Below are 24,442 nucleotides of genomic sequence, written 5' to 3'. Positions count from 1 at the left end.
GTGGGGGACCGAGTGTGGCTCAGCACCAAAGACATCAGTCTCCACTTACCTTCACGTAAGCTCGCTCCCCGGTTCATGGGACCCTATGCCATCACCAAGGTGGTGAACCCTGTCGCGGTCCGACTACGCCTTCCTAAGGAGATTCGCATCCACCCCACTTTCCATGTTTCAAAGGTTAAACCCGCTAGAGTATCCCCGCTGGTTCCGGCCTCTAAACCTCCTCCCCCTCCTAGGGTGGTTGAGGGTGAGAAGGCGTTTACTGTACGGAAGATTCTCGACTCTCGGCAGGTTGGTCGGGGCTACCAGTACCTGGTGGATTGGCAGGGTTACGGGCCTGAGGAGCGTTCCTGGGAGCCCACTCGGAACACTCTCGACCCCCGCCTGATTGAGGATTACAATGCTCGGACTAGAAGAGACAATCCAGAACCCAAGACCCAGAACTAAGACTTTGCACGTTGTATTTTTGTTGTCTTATTGCCTCATTCTGTGTTTTGTTTTGTTTTTTGTTCGGTGTTGTTACTCTCTCCTGCGTGTTCTCTATGTCCTCTTCTCGTCGGCTACCTGGTGGGCTTAGGTCCGCCAGTCCCTTGAGGGGGGGGGGCACTGTTATGTCTCGTGTGTCTTTCTTTGTGTTCCTGTTTTTATTTTGAAACCTGCTCCCTTCTGTGTCTGAGTTTACTTTCCGGTCCCTCCCCCTGCTGATTGTTATTGTATCCACCTGTCTTGTGTTTCTGCAGCTGCCAGTGATTGCTGGCAGCCTTCATAGTCTGCTCACTCTCCCTCAGTCTTTGTCGGTTCGTCACACTTGTCATCCCGTGTTCTTCTAGTTCGTGTTTCACGTTTTAGACTCCCTATTCGAGATTGTTTCGCCTTCCCGGTTTTGACCCCTGGTACGTCTTCTCGTTTCTCTGCCTGCCTGTGCCCTTGACATGTTTTCTGGATATCGTACCTGTCGGATGTATATTGCCTGGACTACCTATGACGATCCCTCTGCCTGCTGTTAATAAATCTGTCAAGTTTGACAACCAGACACTTTCTGCGCCTGGGTTTCCTTCCACACCCTGACACAGGCATCATACTTAGCAAAGAGTTTATAATGGCTACTTCACGTTTCTGATTTTCCACCCATTTCCCCAGCACATGACTCCTGAATGGTGACTTATCTATGTCTTTAAACATGTTCTTAGACTGCACTTTATTGATCCCTTTGAGATGACACTCTCAGGGAAATTTCTGTTTTCCAGTAGCACAGAAGGAATAGAGAAAAACCAAAAAGCACACAGAAGAGGACGATAGCATTAAATAACAACAGTAACTGAATATAACGACAGTATAAACAAAATAAAAATATAAATAAAATAAAATGAGCTAAACAAAGTGACTTTACGTTATTTCAAATGAAAGTGTCAGAGTGTTGTTAATCCACTGTAGAGGTGGAAGTGTCAGATTCCTTCCCCTCCGACTCCAGCCCCAAGCAACCTCCTCCCCCCAAGTGAGGAGTTGTACAGCCTGATGGCGTGAAAGACAAAGGAGTTTCTCAGTCTATTGGTCCTACACTTGGGGAGCAGCAGTCTCTGAGTGAACCGGCTCCTCTGGTTGGTGATGACAGTGTGCAGAGGGTGGCTGGGGTCATCCATGATGTCCATCAGTTTGTCCAGTGTCCTCTTCTCTGCCACCGACACCAGAGAGTCCAATTTATTGCCGACCACAGAGCCTGCCCGCCTGATGAGTTTGTCCAGTCTGGATGAGTCCCTCTTGGATATGCTGCCCCCCCCCAGCATACCATGGTGTAAAAGAGGATGCTGGAGACTACAGATTGGTAAAACATCCGCAGTAGTTTGCTGCATGTTGAAGGACCGCAGTCTCCTTAGGAAATACATCCTGCTCTCGGTCTTTTTGTACTGGTGGTTGGTGTGTGTTGTCCAGTCCAATTTATTGTCCAACCACAGGCCAAGGTACTTGTAGGACTCCACTGCCTCCACCTCAGCTCCGTCTAAGACAACTGGTCGCGACCTTGGTCTGGACCTCCTAAAGTCAATGACCAGCTCCTTTGTCTTTGAGGTGTTCAGCTGTAGGTGGTTTGTGTGGCTCCATGCAGCGAAGTCATCCACCAGTCTCCTATACTCCTCCTCTCTGTCATCCCTGATGCACCCCACAATGGCTGTGTCATCTGCATACTTCTGTATGTAGCATAGCTCCGAGTTGTAGCAGAAGTCTGAGGTGTACAGGGTGAAGAGAACAGGAGCCAACACTGTGCCTTGGGGGGCTCACGTGCTGCTGACCACCGTGTCAGACGTGGTGTTCTTTAGCCTGACGTACTGGGGCCTGCCAGTGAGGTAGTCAGAGATCCAGTCTACCAGAAAGGGGTCCACTCCCATCCCGCCCAGTTTGTCCCGTAGTAAGGTTGGCCGGATGGTATTAAAGGCACTAGAGAAGTCCAGGAAAAGAATCCTCACTGTGCCGCTTCCATTGTCCAGGTGGGAGTGGGCTCGGTGTAACATGTAGAGGATGGCATCCTCCACACTAACACCTGGCTGGTAGGCAAACTGAAGGTTGTCCTGGGCATGTTGTACCTGGGGTCTGAGGAGTTTGAGAAAGAGCCGCTCCATAGTCTTCATCAGATGTGAAGTGAGTGCCACTGGTCGGAAGTCATTTAGTTTGTTGGGCCGGTTCTTTTTCGGAACTGGGACGATGCATGATGTCTTCCAAATGGTGGGCACTCTCCTTAGCTTCAGGCTAAGGTTGAAGACGCGTTGGATTGGTTCACCCAGCTCAGTAGCACATGTGTTCAGTACCCTTGGACACACCTTGTCTGGGCCTGCTGCCTTCCTGGGTCGGATTTTCCTCAGCTGTCCTCTGACCTGGTCTGTGGTGAGGTGAGGCGGGGATTGTTTGGGAATAGGGGATACGAGGTGGGGTGATGAGGTGTCTGGGGGGAGGTGTGTTGAGGGAAGAAGGAGATGCGGCTGCCGTGGGGATGAGGGCGTGGGGGGCAGGGACTGATCAAAGCTTCAAACCTTCCGAGGTCCCTCATGTTGTTCTCCCTCAGCTTTTCTTCCACCTTTCTCCTGTAGGTGTCCTTAGCTTCCCTCACACAGAGTTTTACCTCCTGCTGTGCAGCCTTCATGGCCTCCTTGTCTCTGCTCCTGAAGGCAACTTTCTTCTTGTTGAGAACAGCCTTGACTTCTCGCGTAACCCAGGGCTTGTTATTAGGGTAGCAGCGAACAGTCCTGACAGGTGAGACCACGTCAGTGCAGAAGTTCAGGTAATCCGTCAGGCAGTGTGTCATCCCCTCTATATCCTCTCCATGCGGGTCCAGCAGCACATCCCAAACTGTGGTGTCAAAACAGTCTTTCAGGGCATTCTCCATCTCTGGGGACCACCTCCTGATGGATCGCGTTGTAGCAGGCAACTTTTGGACCAGGGGGGTGTACAAAGGCTGTAGGTGAACCAAGTTGTGATCAGACTTCCCTAGTGGGGGGAGGGGAGTCGCTCTGTATGCGTCTTTAACATTAACATACAGGAGATCTATTGTCCTGTTGTTCCGTGTGGGACAATCAACAACTTGATTAAACACAGCCAATGTACTGTCCAAAGTTACATGATTAAAGTCCCCAGAAATGATCATGAGTGCATCAGGGTGCTGTGTCTGAAGCCTGGATGTGACGGAGTGGATTTTCTCACAGGCAGTGGCTGCGTCAGCGTTTGGGGGAATGTAGACACAAAGTGTGATCACGTGACTGATTTTCCCTCGGCAGATAATATGGCCGCAGGCTAACAGCTAGCAGCTCGAGATTACGGCAACATGAGACTTTCTTCACAGAGATATTTCTTTCTTCTCAAGGGTGCTTTCTTCATCCTGTCCTGCTCGAATGGCTGGGAGTCTTTGCTTGATTTCCTGTTGGAGTGTTGTTCTAAATTTTTTGCAAAGCTTCTGGAAGCTATGCAGCTTCTCTTTGATTGATGGAAAATATGTGGCTGCCTCTTCCTGTAAAAGGTCATTACATTCTAGCTCCACTGTGCTCAGGTCTTCCAGAGATGCCTGAACCTTTCTAAGCAGCCGGGTACTAATCTCCGCCTTTAATTCTTCAGCCTCAGGGTAGATCTTGCTTAGCGGCATCAGCCAGACCATCCCAGGTGACATTTTCTCTCCAGTTTTAAGAAGGCTGGGCAGTTGCATATATGTCTTCACTGCATCTTCAAAGGTTGCTGGATTACTCTCCAGAATGAAGTCACCATAGAACTTGCAGGAAAAGCTTTTAGTTAAGGCACGTTCTTCTTCTGACAGATTGATCTCAACCTTTCCTGAGATGCTGAAAGAAGGAATCTTCTTTATTACTGCTTCCATGCTGCCCTTAATCATCTGAACACTGCCAGCATCCAACTTCTTGCTATCAAACACAAAAAAAGCATTTGCCCAGTACTGTATGGCAGTGACCAAGTGTGTAGCCATACTTTTATCGATGACCTCCCTCTGCAGAGAATTCAATGGTTCCTCACAGGTCAAGGACAGTTGGCTGAAAGAGGTTGTGGCAGAATACTCCAAGTTTACTCTGCACTGGTTCTTGAACTCCTTTTTTTCATTACAGGTTTTTCAGGTACTTGGCTGATCCTCCCACTTCTATCAGACCACCTAGAAAACACTCAGGGACGCATTCACATCCAGCAGAGATGATTGGGACATGGTTGAGTCTGAAGTTGTAATTTCCAATTTGCTGCTCTGAAGAGAACTATCCGCAGATAGGCTTCATCCCACAGAGTGAAACCTAAGAAGAAAATAATACTCATTAGACCTCAGGTTTAGACTTCGGGATGGAACATAAATATTTGTATCTTTGGCACAAGTGAATTCATGACAGGCTCTATCTCATCAGCATTTTCACTGGTCCCAGAATGTTTTGTTTGAAAGGCAACATAAGCACAAATCACAATCTGCTGCATTTATCACACATACAGTATACGGCTTATAATCCTTTTAATTTACCTGCCCTCCCACAGATTTGGGTGTTTTAAAAAATATATAGATTTATCTTTTATGGTTTATTTTTTATAATTTTTTATCAACATTGGTCATTTTGTATTTTTGTAAAAGTCTTCAGATTGATAAGCGACATTGATATAGTCAGTTAGCTCAGTTGGTAGCGTGCGAAACAGTTTTGGAAGTTTGAGTACGTGAACTTTCGCCGGTTCAATTCCCACTCTTGATTTTGATTTTATTTTTTTATTTTTCTTAAATAGATTTTTTTTTTGCAGTGTATTTGTGTGTGTTTAGGATAATTTGGTAGTAAGTATTTCTGTTTTTCTGGTGCAGAGGACAGGTTGTTATTATTTTTTAAGATTTTTTTATAATCAATTTAAGAGCCTCTTTTTCAGTAAAGAACATTAATCACGACAACAAGTAGAAACATTAGTTAATAGGATTGATTCAAACTAGTGTTTCATAATTAATTAAAAGGGCCAATAAATGTATCCATCCATCCATCCATCCATCCATCCATCCATCCATCTATCTAAATGTAAGTTTACTTTGGACTAAGACTCAAAGGTGATGCTCCAAAACTTCAGGTATTTTTTTTACCTAGAGGCAATTTTAAAGTTACATCGACCAGAACTTAGATGTTCTGAAAGTATACCTTTTTATAACCCTATAATCGCTACAGCTGTAAATGATGCCATAGTATATATGGTGTTTAGCTTAAGAGTTAAAGTGAAGTTGTCATGTTTGTTCTGTTTTCTTCACCTGATTTAAACCTAAAAAACTTAATTGAACCCATTACGCCACTCCGCTCTTTATTTTGGGAAGAACAGAACAAATAAACTAATTATATGCTCTATATTGAATAAAGTTGACCAAAGGTAAACCCAAACATTTTTTAATTCCATCTCATTTTTTAGCTTACATCAGTTTGCATATGCAATTTACATATAGTTTAACACATCAAATCACGCAATATAGTAATCATACAAGTATTCGGATATTGAAAAAAACATTAAAAGAACTTTATATATTCCCCCTTTCACCCCCATCTCACAAAATATGTAGTTTAAAGTTCAAACTAAACATTTGGCAGTATATGACTTTATGTGTAAAGAAAGTAAACTATAATGAAGCACAAGTTAAGTATCATGTTGTTGATATATATCAACAACTGGGTCTTAAAGGTTTAGGAATATGTAGTTGTGTTCCCGCCATATCATGAAGCAGGGGTAGACGGGCTCAGTGAACTCTGCTTGGAAGGTATGAATGTGTGTCACTGTGTCTGCAGTTACATTAAAGAATGACAGTGTTCCTGCATCCCAATCCAGGAAGACTCCAAGCTTTACACAGCCATTCTCAGGTACTGAAATGTAAGTACATTTCTTATCATGCTCAGCATACAGAGTTGGATGTGGAGGGGACCAGCGATGGCCCAGACACCATGACATGACATTCCAGCCGAGCCGACTGTTGTCGCTGTCCCCCTTCCGTGACATCCCTTCGTAGCAAACGCCCACTGCTACATCCTCACTTTCACCAGTGCTCCAATCCACTTCCCAATAGCACTGGCCTTTCAGACTCTCTCGAGCCATAGCCTGGTGGAAGGGGTGGAACCTCTTCTGGGAAAAAGTGGGAGAAAGCCATTTTCCATTAGTCGCTTTTTTGTCATCTCTAGACACAGCAAGATTGCCATTTACTGTCTCCAGGTCCAGTGAGACATCACAGGCATCTGTAAGAGCAAATAGAAAGTTGCTTTAGAATAAATACAGATCAAAGACTAAATGTCCACCACTGCAATGTGAAAAAAAAAAAACGTTCTTACACCAAAGTAAATGTTGCCTCTCTGTCGTTTCTTCAACATTGGCAATTGTTGGCTTCATAAACTTTTCAGATACAAGTTTGTGTTTCCAGTAATGGAAGATGGAACCTCCTTCGATATTTTCATTCTGGATTGCAGCAACCAGGAAACAGAAACCCTTCTCATTCTTCAAGGCTTCAGACACTTTGGACATATATTGAGCATGAGCGCTCATTTCAGTCAGCACCTCATCTGACTGAAACCAGCAGTTGTTTTTTTGTTCTGGAGAGTTGTTTGCAGGTTCTAATTCCAGACAATCTATGTAGCTGCTCATCTGTTTAATCTGAATGTCAGTGGAGTCAAGGGAGGTGAAAACAAAACACAAAGTGTCATGAACATCAGGAGCAAGAACAGCGTAATCCAGCTCATAGGGTTCGGAGGTGATCTTGACTCCAGGCATCATACTTAGCAAAGAGTTTATAATGGCTACTTCACGTTTCTGATTTTCCACCCATTTCCCCAGCACATGACTCCTGAATGGTGACTTATCTATGTCTTTAAACATGTTCTCAAGGGTGCTTTCTTCATCCTGTCCTGCTCGAATGGCTGGGAGTCTTTGCTTGATTTCCTGTTGGAGTGTTGTTCCAAAGTTTTTGCAAAGCTTCTGGAAGCTATGCAGCTTCTCTTTGATTGATGGAAAATATGTGGCTGCCTCTTCCTGTAAAAGGTCATTACATTCTAGCTCCACTGTGCTCAGGTCTTCCAGAGATGCCTGAACCTTTCTAAGCAGCCGGGTACTAATCTCCGCTTTTAATTCTTCAGCCTCAGGGTAGATCTTGCTCAGCGGCATCAGCCAGACCATCACAGGTGACATCTTCTCTCCAGTTTTAAGAAGGCTGGGCAGTTGCATATATGTCTTCACTGCATCTTCAAAGGTTGCTGGATTACTCTCCAGAATGAAGTCACCATAGAACTTGCAGGAAAAGCTTTTAGTTAAGGCACGTTCTTCTTCTGACAGATTGATCTCAACCTTTCCCGAGATGCTGAAAGAAGGAATCTTCTTTATTACTGCTTCCATGCTGCCCTTAATCATCTGAACACTGCCAGCATCCAACTTCTTGCTATCAAACACAAAAAAAGCATTTGCCCCGTACTGTATGGCAGTGACCAAGTGTGTAGCCATGCTTTTGTCGATGACCTCCCTCTGCAGAGAATTCAATGGTTCCTCACAGGTCAAGGACAGTTGGCTGAAAGAGGTTGTGGCAGAATACTCCAAGTTTACTCTGCACTGGTTCTTGAACTCCTTTTTTTCATTCAGGTACTTGGCTGATCCTCCCACTTCTATCAGACCACCTAGAAAACTGGCATTCAGGGACGCATTCACATCCAGCAGAGATGATTGGGACATGGTTGAGTCTGAAGTTGTAATTTCAAATTTGCTGCTCTGAAGAGAACTATCCACAGTGTTTTTTTGCAGATAGGCTTCATCCCACAGAGTGAAACCTAAGAAGAAAGTAATACTCATTAGACCTCAGGTTTAGACTTCGGGATGGAACATAAATATTTGTATCTTTGGCACAAGTTAATTCATGACAGGCCCTATCTCAGCAGCATTTTCACTGGTCCTAGAATGTTTTGTTTGAAAGGCAACATAAGCACAAAATGGACAATCTGCTGCATTTATCACACATATAGTATACGGCTTTTAAGCCCTTTACTTTGCTATCGATGTAAAGGTAAGTTAAGGTTCCTATCATATTCTATTCTATTTGGAAACCCTGCCTGTTGAACAAGTACACTTTGCTCTGACCACAATACTGTGCGCTATATGATCATAACACCATATCCAGTCTGACCAACATTTCTATGCACATTGCAACACACCTCATCACATTGTCAATTCTGGTTGTTGATGGCCTGTGTGATGTTGGGTTATAAAGTACTGGATATTGCCAGGAAATAGAATATGCTGACATATACACAGTTATGGCACAAGTGGAACACGCACAACACCTGGTAAGTCCAGTGGGTATTTTGGCCATGCAAGAAGTTGGGTAGTTTTAAGGGAATACAGTATGTCCATATTCTTGCAACATTATTTGGTAATGATTGTAGATTATTGGGCCACTGGTGTCGTCACAGTAAAATCAAAAATATGATGTCCACATTGGGACTGAGCCCAAACTTAATGGGAGGCACATTGAATAATTTTCAACTGACAAAGAGAAATGTTGGTATTTTGTGAAAGTATTCCCAAAATTGACTTACTTTTGCTTAACCCTCATGCTCGAGTATAAAATATCAGCTAATAGCGATATTTACTGGTCATGTCATACCTGGAATAGGCTGATCTTTCCTTGCGTCATACAGCATCCCTAGAGTAAAAGGACGACCCATTGCCGGAATGTTCAGCAATACAGAATCCATCGTGAAGATTTGAAGATGAGCTGGAGAGGATCAGAATACATTTGGAGATTTAGCATTGTTGCCTAAATCCAATAAACAAACAACCACTCTACAACATGGTGCATTTGACTAAACCTTGACCTTAAACAGCTGATAATTGTCAATAATAATAATAATAATAATAATTTAATATCTCTATGACAAAAATACATTGATCATTATCATTGATGATTGATGCTTGGTTCTGTTTTTCTGATTCTGATTTCCAACCATATCATCACGCATATATGTACTGTTTTCAACTTAAATAAGCTCACCAGGACATTTCAAGCAATATGCAATACCTGAACAGTGTTATTGAATATTAAACCTTTTTACACACATTTATAATCTAATACAAATTCACAACAGTGTCAACATATGGCATCCACCAATATTAACCCATACGAAATTTTGAGTGTCATGTAGGTGTTAAAATTCCACCACTCCTTCTAGAGCCTAAAGGAGGTTCAACAGGGGGTTCCCTAGTTTTTACAACAGGCTCTATGTTGGTCAGTGTACAGTTTTGTCTTGCTCTGTTTGTTCTCAACTGTATCTCTCACGGTTGTCAAGGGAAAAGCATTTAACTAATTGTATCTGTTATGCAGTAGTTCTGATAGAGAGACACCAGTTGAAGCATGAGGTGTAGCTCTATAGTTCTGTAGGAACTCTGCAAATAGGATGCATTCTTTTAACACCCTGTTCCATCTTTCTACTGCCCCATTACATTGTAAATGATACACACTGCTACACAGGTGACATATTCCCCTCTCTGCAAGAAAGTCTGAAAATGCACTAGAGAGAAACGGTGGTCCATTGTCAGTTACAACATGGCTAGAGTTCACTTCCCTGCTGAAAACTGACTGGAGAAATGTAATAACCACATCCGCAGTGACATGTTGTGAGAATGCTACCTCTGGCCACTTACTGTAGCAATCACCCAGAGTCACCTCAAACCTTGCTTTTTTTTAAAGACGTCTGAGGACAGACATTAGATCTCCTCAGCGTTTAGCTTAGACTCTGTGATCTTATATATAAAATGTAACTATTTTTTACATGTCTCCTGGTGTATACTTCTGCTCCTTGGTCTCATAACTATTATTGTTGTTACAAGAATACTTCATGGCAGAATAACATTATGTTATGTGGGTAAAAGAGTAACGACCGGTTTATCCAGTTAAGCATATGCAGGGCATGTTGTGGCAGTGACTTATTATAATTACAACCATAGGCTTGTCACGACAAAGTGAGATCACTAACAGAAATCTATTTGTACTTTATGTGTTATGTTAAAACCATGTGAAATGAATGTGTGTGATACAAATGTTTCTTTTGCATATTTAGGATATAATGCTAAAAAAAAAGCTTATAGTGCTAAACTTATACTAGCTCTTTTTGTGCTACACACAGTTCCAGGCTTCATGGTCTGCTCGGGTGCTTTGTTATGTTAACGCTCTGTAAAATGTAATTACGCTGATTAATTTTCAGTTCTTTTTTAGCATAGTAAGGGTATTATGCCAAAACCAAAACAAAATGTTCATGTACTATTATCTCCTATCATTTAGTTCAAATATATTATGGGGTTTACGCATTTTATGGGTCATTTTTTAACAAAAAGATTTTAACAACCTGGGCTTTGCCCAACCAAACGTGCAATTCTTTCACTTCTTGTACGTTAAATTGTATACACCCACATAGAAAGCAAATACAATAAAATTATTAACAATATATAAAAATACATTTTACTTGAAAAAAAAAAAGTTAGAACAAACTCACCAGTATCCAAAGCAGTCAACTGACTTATGAAAAAGTACTTACAAGATTCTCTGCGTTTTATTGAGATGCCTACGCCCCGTCTCCTCCCACTGTCTCTATCCTAAAGAGTAAAATAGTAACTTGGATATTCTCTTTCAGTGAATGAATAAACTCCTTATTGTGCTTTATTATGCTTCTTTATGTGAGGGTACATAAAAATAATTAACTTAAAACAAAGAAACAAAACCAATGAGGTTAGTCAAAACAATAATGGTCAAAACAATAATAATATGAACCCACATGTCAGAAAAGGTGTAGGATGAAGCATAAGCTTGTCTAAACCTACCCCTTCTCCACTACTAAATTATTAACATCAACCGCAAATTTCCATATTTACTTGATACATATTTACAACACAGGAAATAGAGTAAATAAATAATACCTAAATCATGAATTATAACACCCAATTGTTTAAGCCCTTCTTCCTCCCTGTACATTATTAAAACCCCTGAGTTATGATCATAATCTCAGGTTCAACGAATTGGCGTGAAGCCCTGTAACCGCTTCGCTATTGGTTTACCCCCTGAGGCACGGCCTCGTCTCTAGGAAAGGTTAATAAACTCGCCACCGAGCTGGGTGCCGTCCACTTCCTATAAAGACGGGAAATACCCGCCGCACTTCCTCCAACTAAAAACTCTGCGAGAAAGGCGTGAGGATGATGAGGCTTCACACCAATTCGTAGAATCTGAGATTATGCTCATTACTCAGGCGTTCTACTTCATTTGGTGCTCATCCTCTAACCACCTCGTTATTGGTTTAAACCCATGGCGAAGCAGTGGGACTTGGTCAAGACGCTCGAAGGTCGGACCTGTGAGAGAGTCCAGCACCAGCTGGAGATCCCACTAAGGGCTGGAAGTCCTTGCAGGAGGTTGAAGCCTGCAGGCACCCCGTAAGAAATGCGCCACCAGAGGGTGGCCGCGAGCCGAAGCTCCCTCAAACCCGAAATGTCTCGTTGCTATGGCTGATACAAACACTCTCAGTGTTGCCACTGTCCGTCCGTTATCCAGCAAATGTTGCAGGAAAGACAGGACAGAAGAGACCATACAGGAGATGGGGTCCAAGGACCTGTCTGCACCAAATCCCCCTATGGGGCATAAAGCGTGCGTGTAGACGGGGGCCCAGGGGTTATCCAGCATGTGGACAACGCCCGGGTCCAAAGTCCCGCTCAGCTCATCCCATGCAAGATCTGATTCCACCTTGGCGATTTACGTATGCCACGGCGGTGGAGCTGTCGGATAGCATTAGGATGACCTTGACAGTTGGGGAGAGAAGTGAAGCAGGCTGTGTAAATTGCCTTTAGCTCTAGCCGGTTAAAGAGCAGTCAGGAGCTTTCTCACTGAATTAAAAAGGAGGAAGTGCGGCGGGTATTTCCCGCCTTTATAGGAAGTGGACTGCACCCAGCTGGGTGGCGAGTTCATTAAGCTTTCTCTGAGACTAGCCGGTGCCTTTGGGGTAAACCATTAGCGAAGCGGTTAAAGGGCTTCGCACCAAATGAGGTAGAACCATTTGCCGCTTTTTAAACTGTGTCATGTTTGTAAACTGCTTGAGCTCCATATACATCTGTTCCACAACCTCACTCCACAAAGAGAAACACCAAAACGTTTTAACATTGTACATGCCCGCTTATTTAAATTAATCTCTCCCTTCAGATTATAACCCCCATCTCTGTAAAAAAAAAGATTTTTTGAATATTTCCAGTAAGTAGCTTGTTTATTGTTTTGTACATGATTTGTGCTGTTTTAAAATGAACTAGGAAATTTTTCTTTTTACAGGCATTTTGTAATCCCCTTCGTGAACCATGGTCGATCGTTGCCTTTTTGTTTTCCGTAGTATTGTTTTATTGGACAATTTTTAACATATAATGACATGAATATTCTTTATAAAGTTTCATACTACTTCACTACTGCACAAACTACTGTCAATCATGGATGATGACAGTCATCCTCTCAACACTGTCGTCAGTGAACAGAGAAGCAGATGAAGCATGAATGCTCCTCCCCAAATGCAAAACTAATAGACTAAAGGACTCATTCATTCCTCGGGCTATTCGATTGTACAATTCTGAGTTTGGGGGCAGGAGTGTAGTAAAAGTATCTGGATGTTCTATTCTATGTTAGTCTTTGTATCCTTTGTCTTTGTTATTTGTCTTTGATCTATGTTCTTTGTCTTTATCTTTAGACTTAGATTGTGTCATCTTGTACTTTCTTTTATTTCTCTTTGTTATTGTTCTTATTTTTATGAATAATTGCTTTATTGCTGTGTCTAATTGAAAAATAAAAACAGTTTCCTGAAGGAGACCTCCTGAGGGATCAATAAAATTCTACCTAACCTAACCTATCTATATGCACCGTCATACAGTCATCACAGTATATACCTTTTCCTAGTTTTGTGTCAGTAAATCTTTCTCTAATGTATTCATAGTTTCCTCTGTCCTTACTCGTTTTTATGTATTTTAGTTTTTCCCATGACTGTCTTCTTCTTCGGTCCCATACCAATGAAGCTAGCTGCTGCCGATGTTGTTGGTCGCCGTGCTGATGCTAGCTGCCGTTAGATTAGATTAGATAAACTTTTTTGATCCCTAGCTGACAGCTCCGCCATTCACGAGTCACGAATCCGAAAAAGTTGTCCAAACAAGTCGCAAATTATGTTAACCCAAAAAAAACATTAGCGTCATACAAATGTATTACCCCCAAGGTCAGAGGTGTTTTACTTTGCAGTCCAGTTCATGGCACCAAGACTTTTCTACTCTCCAAACTCCTTCCTCACACACGAAGCAGACAACAAAATACCAGAATTGAATTTAAATCATAATAATGTTACATAAATTTGATAAACAAACTTTAGTTCAACATTGTCCATCGCCCAGCTACATGCCACTGTAACCTCACCTGCTGCTCTTTGTTTTGATGAAGCAATACATTAAGACCCGTTTACAGTCTGTTTTAGCTGGTTTCGGCCTGAAAGTCTCCGAAGAAATCATGTAACCTACTGGACAAAGATGAACAGAGAGAGTGTAACCTTCACAGACACCAGAATGAACGAGCTCACAGAAGCATTTAATTGACAAAAAACAGTATGTTCACTTTGCGGTCATGAACTACTGTTCTATACAACACAGGTTTTGATTTTTTAAGCGCTTTGTGACCCTGGCCAGGAAAAGCGCCATACAAATAAAAATGATTTACTTATTTACAACACTGGCCTTGGATACCTCTTTTGAACTTTTCTAGATCCTCACTTTCAATAACAGTCTTTTTGCAACTGTTTTCAATGAATAATGCTTAATTTTTACATATTATCAATGGTTCTCTATCCCTCTGAGTCTTAGCTAATCCAATGTCTCAGATCTTATTTGACACCAGCTGGTATAACATCTGGAGATAACTAGATACAATTATTATTTGATAACATTTTAACATGCACATTTTCATGTTGATGTTTTCCTACCTGTTGTAGGAATCCTGCAAATTATTTTCCATATTCTTGAATCCAACGGGAGGACGGTTAGTGAAGATCTCTTCAGTATACAAACGACTCGGACCTTTCAGAACCTTCCTTATGTAATTCTGTACAAGCTTAAAAAATAACAGTGTCTGTTAATTAGCTAATGTTCATCTGTCAAGATATTTCTCTCAAGATACTTCACACTCAACATTCTCCTGTATAACTCTGACCATGGTATTGTTGCATGTTGGTGAAACCTGGTTCCAAACCTTACATGGTCTGATGAAGCTTCATGAAGCAGCGTCATTATTTTCAGAGTCCACTAGATGGCGGTCTCTACCCCATTTTCCTTTGTTTTGAACAATTGTGCTAATGAAACATCACATAATTTTTAAACTGATGGCGCCACCTACTGACCTCTAAACAACATGCCAATTCTATGTTAAGGATTATTGTTTTAGAGGTGGCCGTCTCACAGATTTTATGATTTTTTTTTTATGAAAACAATAATCTTTAAGAGACCATAAAGCTTTAAAATAGTTGCTAACAATTTTAGAAATGTCTTAAGTTTATTCTAAATCAAACATCCCTATCTATCCTTGTCCATTTCCCATAATCTTACATTGCTGGATATTAAGTCTCCTCCATCAATGGAGAACAAACACCAGAGGCACCATGGCTGACACTTCAAGCAACACTGAGACTTTTATTAAGACATAAAAGTGTTCATTCAAATAGCGGACTGACAGAATGTATCACCTTTAAAATGGCATAATTGGTTCTTGTGGTTGCTTGTTTGTACAGGATAGTGAGGGTGCTTCCTGGATCCAGAAGACCTCATGGTCAGACAAAAGCCAGGAGTGTAAGTTCAGTGTGCTGGCACTTGTCAACCCATGTTATGTCGGTTTCCGTAACCTCTTTGATGACCGTCTTTATAGTTGTCCCATTCTCTTGCTTTCTGCAAGGCTTCCTCGTCGTCTTCGTCCACCTGTCTATCTTTTTCTGCCTCATCCCTCTCTTTTGCATCAGAGTCCTCGTCAATAGTGACTTTGCTTGGTATCCCCTGGTCTGGCAGAGCTCCGTGCTTCCTATGCTGGTCATACCAGTCATCCACTGTCATGGTTGGCAGACTAGGATAGCCGGCACCAAGCACCCGAGCCTGTGGACAGACAACAATAATCAGTCTCTTGACTCAATTATTGGTTTACAGGATGTTTCCTCCATCACAGTAATTATGAAATGATTTTGGAAAGATCCCATTATCTACTGCAAGTAAAAAAAAATGTTGATACTTGACTAGAATCTGTACGGCTTACCAACATTATTATTTAGCAATAAGCATGGATTACAGGCAACAAGAAAAGCCCTTGAAATAATATATACTTCCCAGAAGAAGGTCATTAAACTACTTTGACTATTCAAGAACTTCATTGTCATCGCGCTCAAAGCTTTTGTGATTCTCAGCAAAAGGAATTTGAGGGCACAAAGGTGATCCTGAAGGTGGCACTGAATCCTATCCAAACTAAAAAGTTATGTTGGAACTAGTACGTTAGACATCTCATTTAGAAACCGTAAAACAATGTGCAATGACCGACACAATAGTGTTTCTAAAGTAGGTTTATTTATTGATTCGATTGAATACTCCTTTTTATAAACGCAAGATTTTTATTATTATTTTGAGTTTGCCATATCTCATAGCAGTAGCTATACAAGCCATAGTGAAATCTTTAAAACGAAACTACCAACTGCACCATCTTGTGGTAGTGATGGATGAAACTGGACAGTTTAACAACTCTGTTCAATGAATCACAATGTGTGACTTGTTTAGTTATATTTGAAAAGATGTAAATCTGTAAATTTTCCAGTTTATCCACTAGCCAGTTATTATTTCAATCATTGCAATATGCCTGAAGCCTGACTATAAGGATAACAAATAAGAATAAGATAAGCACAATAAACTACGAGAGAACTTTTTTTTTTTTTTACTGTGCTTTTAAAATAAAAAATGTGCTCGTTTATTTCTGAATACAAACCTTGCTTAAAAAAATAAAGGAAATGAATAAGGCCACAATTTAAAGCTGAACAAATCAGAATGATGCTTGAATCATTGCATTATAGTTTTAACTGAACATACATCCAAAAGTTTAAAAACTTTGCAATTAAACATGCATTTAGTATACAATCCAGAGTTGAATGTTCAGTTTAATTGTTGTGTGTGTTTTCAGCACTTTGTTACAGGCATCTGTGGATGTCCGAGGCTATTTTTAGGTCAGCAACACAGATGTTCCCTTCTCATCAGATATCATCAATCCGACAAAACTCTATAGTACTTTAATCACTGTCGTGTGTGGCTTTTATTTTGGAGGTGAAGAGAAACTTGATGAGCCGGTACAACGTGACCTTGAGATGACTTTTAGATCTCTCTGCAATGTCATAGTGAGAGCTTTTACTCTAGCTAGGGGATCATGTATTGAAAATAATAACTTAATGAATTGGTTAATAAGACACTGTGTTTGTTTTATCCAACCAAATTGAGAGTATAACAGTTTTCTTTTTTACCTCACCAATCGCTGTCATTTAGCTACCACAAACACATTTGTTGTGATATCCTTGATACACCCTCAAAATAACTACAATGAATCCTTACCTGAACCACATCCTTGGTGAGGACAAAGGGCTTCATTGGCGTCCTGACTGGCCTCGATGTCTCAGGAGGGGCCAGTGGCATGTTCTTCAGGATCTCACTTTCCTGGTCAATGGATTCGATTTCCTCCAAGCAGACAGCGACCCATTTCCTGATACTGAGCAGGTAGAAATCTCTACTGGTCTCCTCGTCGGCCTGACCACTGTCGACAGCTCTGCGCACAACATCAAGTCTGGCTTCCAACTCTTTCTTTTGACGATACCGCTCAATTTTGGCTTGTCTCTGTGCTGCCATGTTCACCAGGTCAGGTTGAGAGGAGGAAGGCTGGAAAAAACAAGAGTTTAAAAATCTCAAGCAAAGGTAAGTGATGGCACCATTACTACCGTCACGTGAGATTGTTGGCTCACGTGATAGCAGTGCACTATTGACAGATAGAAACACATGTTCCACATACCTTGGCTACCAGAGATTGGCTTTCTGAATTTTCATCATTATTTTCTAGCCTGGGCATTTCAAACTTGCACACTTTATATTCTCTACATCTTTGCAGAAAGTCAATGAAGTAGGCCCGGGCGGCGAGCAGCGAATCCAACCGCTTGTCTTTGCCGGTGATTTTTAGGGTCAACGCCCCGAGTAAAGGGGGTGACAGCAGGTACTTCAGGTCAGCCGTCGCCACCTCCTCCAGGTCCTCGTTCCGACTGAAGAGGTCCAGCTGTGTGACCAGTCTCGAGGTCTCTTCCAACGCAGCGATGCCTCGCCTGACTTTTCCCTGAACACTGGTGGAAGCAAGAGGCTCGTCTGTTCGGTCGACCTCCTCGAACGCCTTCCAACCTCTATCCAGCAACTCGGTCAATTTTAGAGGTTCTGAGTTTGAAGGCTGCTCGTGTTCCGGAGCATCGTTGCCGTTTTCCTTTTCCGCCATCTTGTTGTTGATTCCGGGGTCCTCTTCTTCGAGATATTAATTATGGTGGCGCCGTTATTGATGCTGCCCCCTATCGTAGAGGTGGCGCACTATGACGTGATCATATTTTTGTGTTCGTCATGGAAAATTGTGGAACGCGCTGCTAAATAACAAATGCCTTTTGAAATATTAAGTTATTAACCTTGAAACTTAGAAACAGTAAATAATTGTATGAAAAGGAAATCCCCTTAACAGGGATCATGTTTTGATGAGTCATTCATCTTAGTCGCTGTAATAAAGTATTAAAAACCATACCGTGTGACAGGTTTAGAGAGTGTAAAAACATCCAGATTACAACAGGAATAAGGCACTTTAATTAGTTAAAGATCCAGATATGAGTGGATCACAACACACATCATGCACTCATGTTTTCTTCAGCGCCAACATTTTACCAAGACTTCATGTCTCAATACGCACTGATGATTAGCATCATCTTCAATCTGCCTCGCCAAACTATAAGGCCACATTTATCGATTTGATAAATCGTTATAAATAACAGAGATGTTGACTGATCATCTTTAAGTATAGTTAGACACACTTCTCTTCAATTTGAGTGACACAAACAAAAAGGATGCTGTAGGGCTTCAATTGAGAACAATATTGAAATAGAACTTCCATTCGGGAAATAAAAAATAACGGTTTGAGATAACAAAGTTCCTGAGAAAACTCATTCTTCTGGGGGCCACACCCCAAAGTTGATGTGTTAATGGTAGCAACTGTTGAATAGTCTGCTAAATAGTAGGTTTATCGAGCTTCAATGGTTGTCCTTGCAGAACTTTGTATAGAACCGTTGTGCAGAGTCACATTAAAGTCCGTTCGGCTCGACTGATCAGAAAAATGTTAACAGGGAAGAAAAAGATCATGTGCCAGGTTTCAACAGGTTTCAACACTTCTGGGGGTTTCCAAAGCTGCGGCCCTGGTTAAGTCATCAGGAAACTGGAAAAGGAAAAAACACAAGGATAAGAAAAATGTTCAAATCAAGTTGATTTCATTCATCTTGTTCTTAATGCAGGTTATAAAACAGGCCTATTTTATTTATCCACGCTGGGATGTCCATCTCTCTTTTTGTGTATTTGATCAACATAAGAGCATTCTGACCAGACTATAGCATTGAATTACAACAATGTAATTACTAAAAAGTCATTAACTAGGTTAATTAAGTTTTATTTGTTGGATTAATAGTTTCTGTTGACTACCAATAACAGGTAAAATGCAATACTAAAATCAAACCAAAGTTAAAAAAACAACCAGTTTGATTAGTTTTAATATGAATCACATTCAAGTCCAGGAAAATGTCTTGTATCAAGATATTGAAAAGACCAGAGTAAATATATCTTCCAGTTAGGAGAGAAAAACCATTGAACAGAAAAACAGTGTCTTGCACCTCAGACACGATACCCGTTTTAGAAACTTTCCAAGAAAATGTTTCTAACCCCATTTGCAGAATTATTTTAACTGTATACAAGTGATTCATGTTTCGTATTGATATACATACACATAAGACTTTGTTGGAGTGGATCAGCTGCATGTTGTTATTAGTTCTAATAAGACCATTTTAAATGATCATGTTTTAGATTTTTGTTTTTGTCATATAGTGCCCTTTTTCTGAGGTAAAATCCTAAAATAAATGTGGATCCGCCGCCTAATGGGCTTATCACCTGCACGATGGGTCAGGTGAAGGGGGGATTGAGAACTATAATTAGCAGAGGTCGTTGAGGTCCAACATACCAGTAAATTACAGGGGACATTGTTCCCTGCCCTGGTTAATCATTTTACCTGTAAGGGTAGCCATGGTATTTTGCTCTGAAGATGGAAAGCAGCCAGCTAAAGAAGAGCGTCACCAACCCGATACCTGCAATACACATAACTGACACACACAGAGACACAGTTAAAATATAAATACCTTTTGAATTAAAAGAAAAATGTGTGTAATGTATTTGCATACTTTTCCTCTTTCCAATATCCAGGTCGGATGTAGCAGCTTCGCACATCAGAACAATTCCCAAGGTGATGGCAGCGTCTAAACATCATGTTAAGGTCTTTCAAAACAAGTTTGGAATTGCCACTTAAACAGGAAAAGGATCACAGTGATTAACCCTGGAAATAAATTTGCTTTGAAAGCTATTGCATCTACTTTAGCATGCAGCGGAAGGATACTGAAAATCAGCACAATGTGGGTCTCGGCCACAAACTGTGCCTGACTGCTCCCGTGGATGTAGCTCTAAAGTCAGACACAAATAGACAATACATTAGAGGATTAGATATGAGACATGTTGTAAATAAAGTCAAAGGGGTTTGCCGTCTTACGATTTGGCCAGTGTTGGGGTTCTTGTGCGCATAGGGTGGACCTCTGATGTGGTTCCACATCTGGCCTGAGGTCATGATCAAGACAAAGCACTACACCAGGAAAAAGTTGATTAATTAATTAATTAGAGGACATATTAGAATAAACAAGTTCATGACAAAATACAATGTTTGTATTACAGAAACAATGAAGCTGTTATTGGTAAGTCATTCTTGACATTGTTCCTTCGTACAATAAGACTAATATATTAAATAATGACCACATGACTTTGTCAGCATTACAATGTTTACAAAATAGTAGTGGCTGAGAAATTGACTGAAAATGTTATACTTAATCTTACCAATGCAGAGAAAGCCCAAACGTTGTTGTTAAACAGGAATTCAAGATTATGTCTGCGCAGGTATGCCAGTCCACCAATCACTGCCAGGAGGAAGCCTAACAAAAGAGGTCCTGCATAATTAGGAGGGCGAATGACACGGATCTAGAAACGAAGGAGAGACAAGTTAAGTCAGACGTTTGAATCCAGTGAAGCAACAAGTCAGTGAATAGAAGGTTGAACATACTGCCCCCTGCAAATATCTTATTTTAGTAGTTTGGCAATTCACTCAAAGGGGGATTAGGTAGAACTAGGTTCACAAACTGACAAAGCAAGTAAAAAATAAACAAAGGTAGCTTAGGTCAAGTATTAGTTCATTATTATGAATAGCCTTTGAAAGCATAATCCACAAATGGAGACCACAAGCTATTTGAATCCCCTCATTTTTTACAGTTTCCGTAACAAAAGCTGCTGCTAAAGCTATTCTTTCAAAGGTGGTGACTTCTCTAGAGTAACAGGAAAATGCACTCAGCAATCAAACAATTACAGCTCAGATTTTCCAATTGTGTTTTTCTAGATGCAACGTTGTGCTAGGCGGGAAGGTTTATTAACTTTTCATACATTTAAGACTAAGAATAATAAGGCTTTCTCATAGCTAGATTTTCCCCCATACTGTTTTTGTATGCAAATGCAGAACATTTTTTTCATTCTTTTTTTTTCTTTATCTGGTAAAATAAAGATAGTATCATCATTGTTACAGAATTAACCTCATACTTTAACCCCTATATAGCTTCCCATTGTTTGTCATGTATACAGTATAACATTTAGGCCTGAACTAAATAGGTAAAAACTAAACATAAGTAAAAAAATTATGCTATAATTAGGCATTAGTCTGAGATGTCAATCATCAAATGTTTAATCAACCATGGTGTATCACCTAATGAAGATTCTGGAAAATGTCATCTTTCTGCAAAATTTTGCTGAACTATTGAGACATTGCCACACAGATTAACACATTCTTAAGGAAACTAAGAAGTTAAATTGGGCTTTACAGTCAGACCATAGAAATACGTTTTCAGTGTCACACTCCTAACAAGTGTATCATCTGGCAGTCTCAGCACTTGCCTGTACGTCAGTCCTGTCTGCCACCCATCGAGCCAGCTGTTCTGCTGCAAATCCTCGAACCTGCAGCTCGTATGTATCAGTCTTACGAGGTTTTCCTTTTGAGGGGAAATGTAGAAACGTCGGAGCAGAGTTCATATTTAGCTAAAATGATAAAAAAAAAAAAAAAGAAAAAAAAAGACAGTTAGTTCAAGACAAATGTATTTTCCAAAATATCTGCCATTATGATTTTGAGAAAATGTTGTTAGGCTGATCCATCCTTTAACAATTCAATGATTGTTCTTGTCTTCCCAAAACGTTGAAATATTAATTGTGTGAATTAATCCCCAAAATAACAGCATAACAAACAATAGAAAACAAAGTCACAATATTTATACAATACTATATAAGAGTAATACATACTTTGCCTACACAACACTTCCACCGTTCAACAGTCAGACTGTGGTTAGGAAGCCAATTTGGTGGTTATGTCTATAATCTGCATCATCTTAATGAATGTTTAAACTACGATTGTAGGTTCTTGTCCCTTAGCTAAATATCTCAGCCAAATCCTTACCATTTGAAAAACATCTGAACCTTCATCAAAGTCCACGGAGGCAAAAAACACTCTGTTTGTGAAGGCTGATGAATAACGCCAGGAATTTGCCAGCACCTGGAACTCTTCATCGGCTTGTCTGACAGAGAAAGATTTTTCCAAATACATGGTTTAGAGGCAGTCACAACCAACATGTATGAGCCTCAAAGTTACCCCGAGCTGTTGAGGCTAATTCACTAAACCCTATTTTGAACCTTGATAGATATATAACTAAACTACTTTCTTCAGGGTGTGTCTTGTGTTTCCTGACAATTTTAAGTATGTTTCAGTTGTCCCTTCAGTTCAAAGGTAACATATATGATGAATAATTAAGAGACAAAGCCTTGGGTTTAAAATAAATAAATAAGCCAAAACCACTCACCTGCAGACTCCGCACTGCCTCTGAGGCTGGAGTGCTGTAAACATGATGACCACAGAGTAGTTTCTGGGAGGCGCTTTGACGAAACGCCTGAACTTATCGCCATTCATCCGAATGACAGACCGCTTTGAGGTCCACTCCATCATCTGTGTAACCTTCTCTGACAGCAAAGTCTGGAAAGTCAGTTTGGAAAAAATCCTGATGATTAATCACAATAGAATGCAATCATCAGCTACATTGTGGAAACAATATTATCCCCTGTGATCGTTAAAATATTGCTGCATTGCCTTATGAATAATATATTGTAAAATTAGTATTTTTGACCCCAGAGACAAACACATATTGTTTGTCTGTTGAAAATTCCTTTAGCCACTTCCATCAGCTGTTGAAATGAGGGTTCAAGATTGCACGCAAATATCCTTAGCATCAGGAAATAACTGGAAACGTCAGACCTTAGAGTCGTCTATCATCACGGACACATGCCACCAGATTTAAAATAAAGAATTGAGATAAACATTATGGAATACGGCAGCTAAGCTACAATTAATGGTTCATTGTGTCATATTCATATGATTCTATTATGATATGCTTGTGTTTTCCGGTAGCAGCTAGCTGTGGTTAGCTAACTAAGCTCCGTCTGACACACTGTAAGATATACAATATAGTTTTGACCTAAAGAGTCAGAACATATCATTGTTGGTAAATGTTTATTACCTCTTTTTTCTTTTGGCCGTTAGCGGCTTCATTGTAGAAAATACAAAAGAAGAGCAACGAGAAAAAAACTTTTCCAAGCATTCTGCTGCACGGACAAGTGATCATGTCAGTTTCCTATTGGTGTCTCGACCAGCCAATCAAATGACAGAGTTTCTTCTTCTTTCCCTTCGAGACCTGGGCGCATTACTGACACTGTGTGGTCGATTCTTTTCCGAGAAACGATAATACAAATAAATAAATGGTCTGGAAAAGCGCTATACAAATAAAAATTACTTACTTACTTACTTATACAGTATATATATATATATATATATATATATATATATATATATATATATATATATATATATATATACAAATATACACAAATAAAATACAATTATAAGATTTTGAAAGAGCATTCCAAATATGAAAATCTCCGTTTCGCATTGAAAAAGTATTTTGAAAATATGAAATGGATTAAAAGTAGATCATTCATGGGATTTTTCTTCGTTCATTCTTTGGATATGTATAATTATTGTTGGACCACTTTATTATCGGCAGCAAATGTGTATTTTATTATTATTACTATTCATTTTTATCTTATTATCTTTGCTCGTATGTTATTTTGTTTGGATCTCATTTTTTTTATAAGTAAGTAAGTCATTTGTATTTACATAGGGCTTTTCTAGACCAGGGTCTCAAGGCGCTTAAACAATCAAAATAAATACTCAAAAATATATACTAAAAAGATCAAGATAACACTGAGAAAAACACAAGTTTTATAGAAAATCAGAGAAAAGCCTGCACGAAAAAGAAAGTCTAATAATTATTCGTGCAGGCTTTTCTCTGATTTTCTGGGACACCTGGGTTTTTCTCGGTATCTGTTTATTTTCAATCCAGAATAAAACATGTTTGAAAAAGATAATAATAATCATTGTGTACTTAGGCTTGATATCATCAGAAAT

At 40.3% G+C, this 24,442-nt stretch overlaps 3 protein-coding genes across 3 annotated transcripts; all 3 read right to left on the bottom strand.

The window, feature by feature from the left end:
* Positions 1–5,857: 5,857 nt before the first annotated feature.
* On the bottom strand, positions 5,858–11,025 carry LOC148071603 (stonustoxin subunit beta-like). Its single transcript, XM_087799471.1, has 4 exons — positions 10,998–11,025; positions 9,113–9,223; positions 6,801–8,279; positions 5,858–6,707 (listed from the first exon to the last, which is right to left on the bottom strand). The coding sequence occupies exons 2-4, from the start codon at positions 9,201–9,203 to the stop codon at positions 6,157–6,159; spliced, it is 2,121 nt and encodes a 706-aa protein (XP_087655597.1). The 5' UTR covers positions 9,204–9,223; positions 10,998–11,025; the 3' UTR covers positions 5,858–6,156.
* Positions 11,026–15,160: 4,135 nt separating this feature from the next.
* On the bottom strand, positions 15,161–18,057 carry igbp1 (immunoglobulin (CD79A) binding protein 1). Its single transcript, XM_087798897.1, has 3 exons — positions 17,579–18,057; positions 17,128–17,448; positions 15,161–15,639 (listed from the first exon to the last, which is right to left on the bottom strand). The coding sequence occupies exons 1-3, from the start codon at positions 18,044–18,046 to the stop codon at positions 15,367–15,369; spliced, it is 1,062 nt and encodes a 353-aa protein (XP_087655023.1). The 5' UTR covers positions 18,047–18,057; the 3' UTR covers positions 15,161–15,366.
* A 319-nt stretch (positions 18,058–18,376) lies between these two features.
* Positions 18,377–23,603, bottom strand: LOC148071601 (dolichyl-diphosphooligosaccharide--protein glycosyltransferase subunit MAGT1-like). Its single transcript, XM_087798732.1, has 10 exons — positions 23,496–23,603; positions 22,785–22,954; positions 22,385–22,502; positions 21,832–21,972; positions 20,731–20,871; positions 20,393–20,482; positions 20,243–20,306; positions 20,031–20,105; positions 19,862–19,952; positions 18,377–19,021 (listed from the first exon to the last, which is right to left on the bottom strand). Exons 1-10 carry the CDS (start codon positions 23,598–23,600, stop codon positions 19,006–19,008), a joined length of 1,011 nt encoding a protein of 336 aa, XP_087654858.1. The 5' UTR covers positions 23,601–23,603; the 3' UTR covers positions 18,377–19,005.
* Between the last annotated feature and the right edge of the window lie 839 nt (positions 23,604–24,442).

The sequence above is a fragment of the Callionymus lyra genome, chromosome 9 (genome assembly GCF_982586985.1).
Source record: "Callionymus lyra chromosome 9, fCalLyr1.hap1.1, whole genome shotgun sequence".
Classification (NCBI taxonomy): domain Eukaryota; kingdom Metazoa; phylum Chordata; class Actinopteri; order Syngnathiformes; family Callionymidae; genus Callionymus; species Callionymus lyra.
Note: the sequence above shows the minus strand (reverse complement) of the source record. Positions and strands in the feature narration are given on the sequence as shown.

Excerpts from the sequence above, each read along its gene's own strand:
- LOC148071601 (XM_087798732.1), bottom strand. The coding sequence starts at position 23,600 with ATGATCACTTGTCCGTGCAGCAGAATGCTTGGAAAAGTTTTTTTCTCG. Across the intron at positions 22,955-23,495 it reads ACGGCCAAAAGAAAAAAGAG|ACTTTGCTGTCAGAGAAGGT; the intron begins GTAATAAACATT and ends CTGACTTTCCAG. Across the intron at positions 19,953-20,030 it reads GGATATTGGAAAGAGGAAAA|TTATGTGTATTGCAGGTATC; the intron begins GTATGCAAATAC and ends TGTGTGTGTCAG.
- LOC148071603 (XM_087799471.1), bottom strand. The coding sequence starts at position 9,203 with ATGGATTCTGTATTGCTGAACATTCCGGCAATGGGTCGTCCTTTTACT. Across the intron at positions 8,280-9,112 it reads GAAAGATCAGCCTATTCCAG|GTTTCACTCTGTGGGATGAA; the intron begins GTATGACATGAC and ends CTTTCTTCTTAG. Across the intron at positions 6,708-6,800 it reads GAGGCAACATTTACTTTGGT|ATGCCTGTGATGTCTCACTG; the intron begins GTAAGAACGTTT and ends TTGCTCTTACAG.
- igbp1 (XM_087798897.1), bottom strand. The coding sequence starts at position 18,046 with ATGGCGGAAAAGGAAAACGGCAACGATGCTCCGGAACACGAGCAGCCT. Across the intron at positions 17,449-17,578 it reads GCCAATCTCTGGTAGCCAAG|CCTTCCTCCTCTCAACCTGA; the intron begins GTATGTGGAACA and ends TGTTTTTTCCAG. Across the intron at positions 15,640-17,127 it reads TCACCAAGGATGTGGTTCAG|GCTCGGGTGCTTGGTGCCGG; the intron begins GTAAGGATTCAT and ends GTCTGTCCACAG.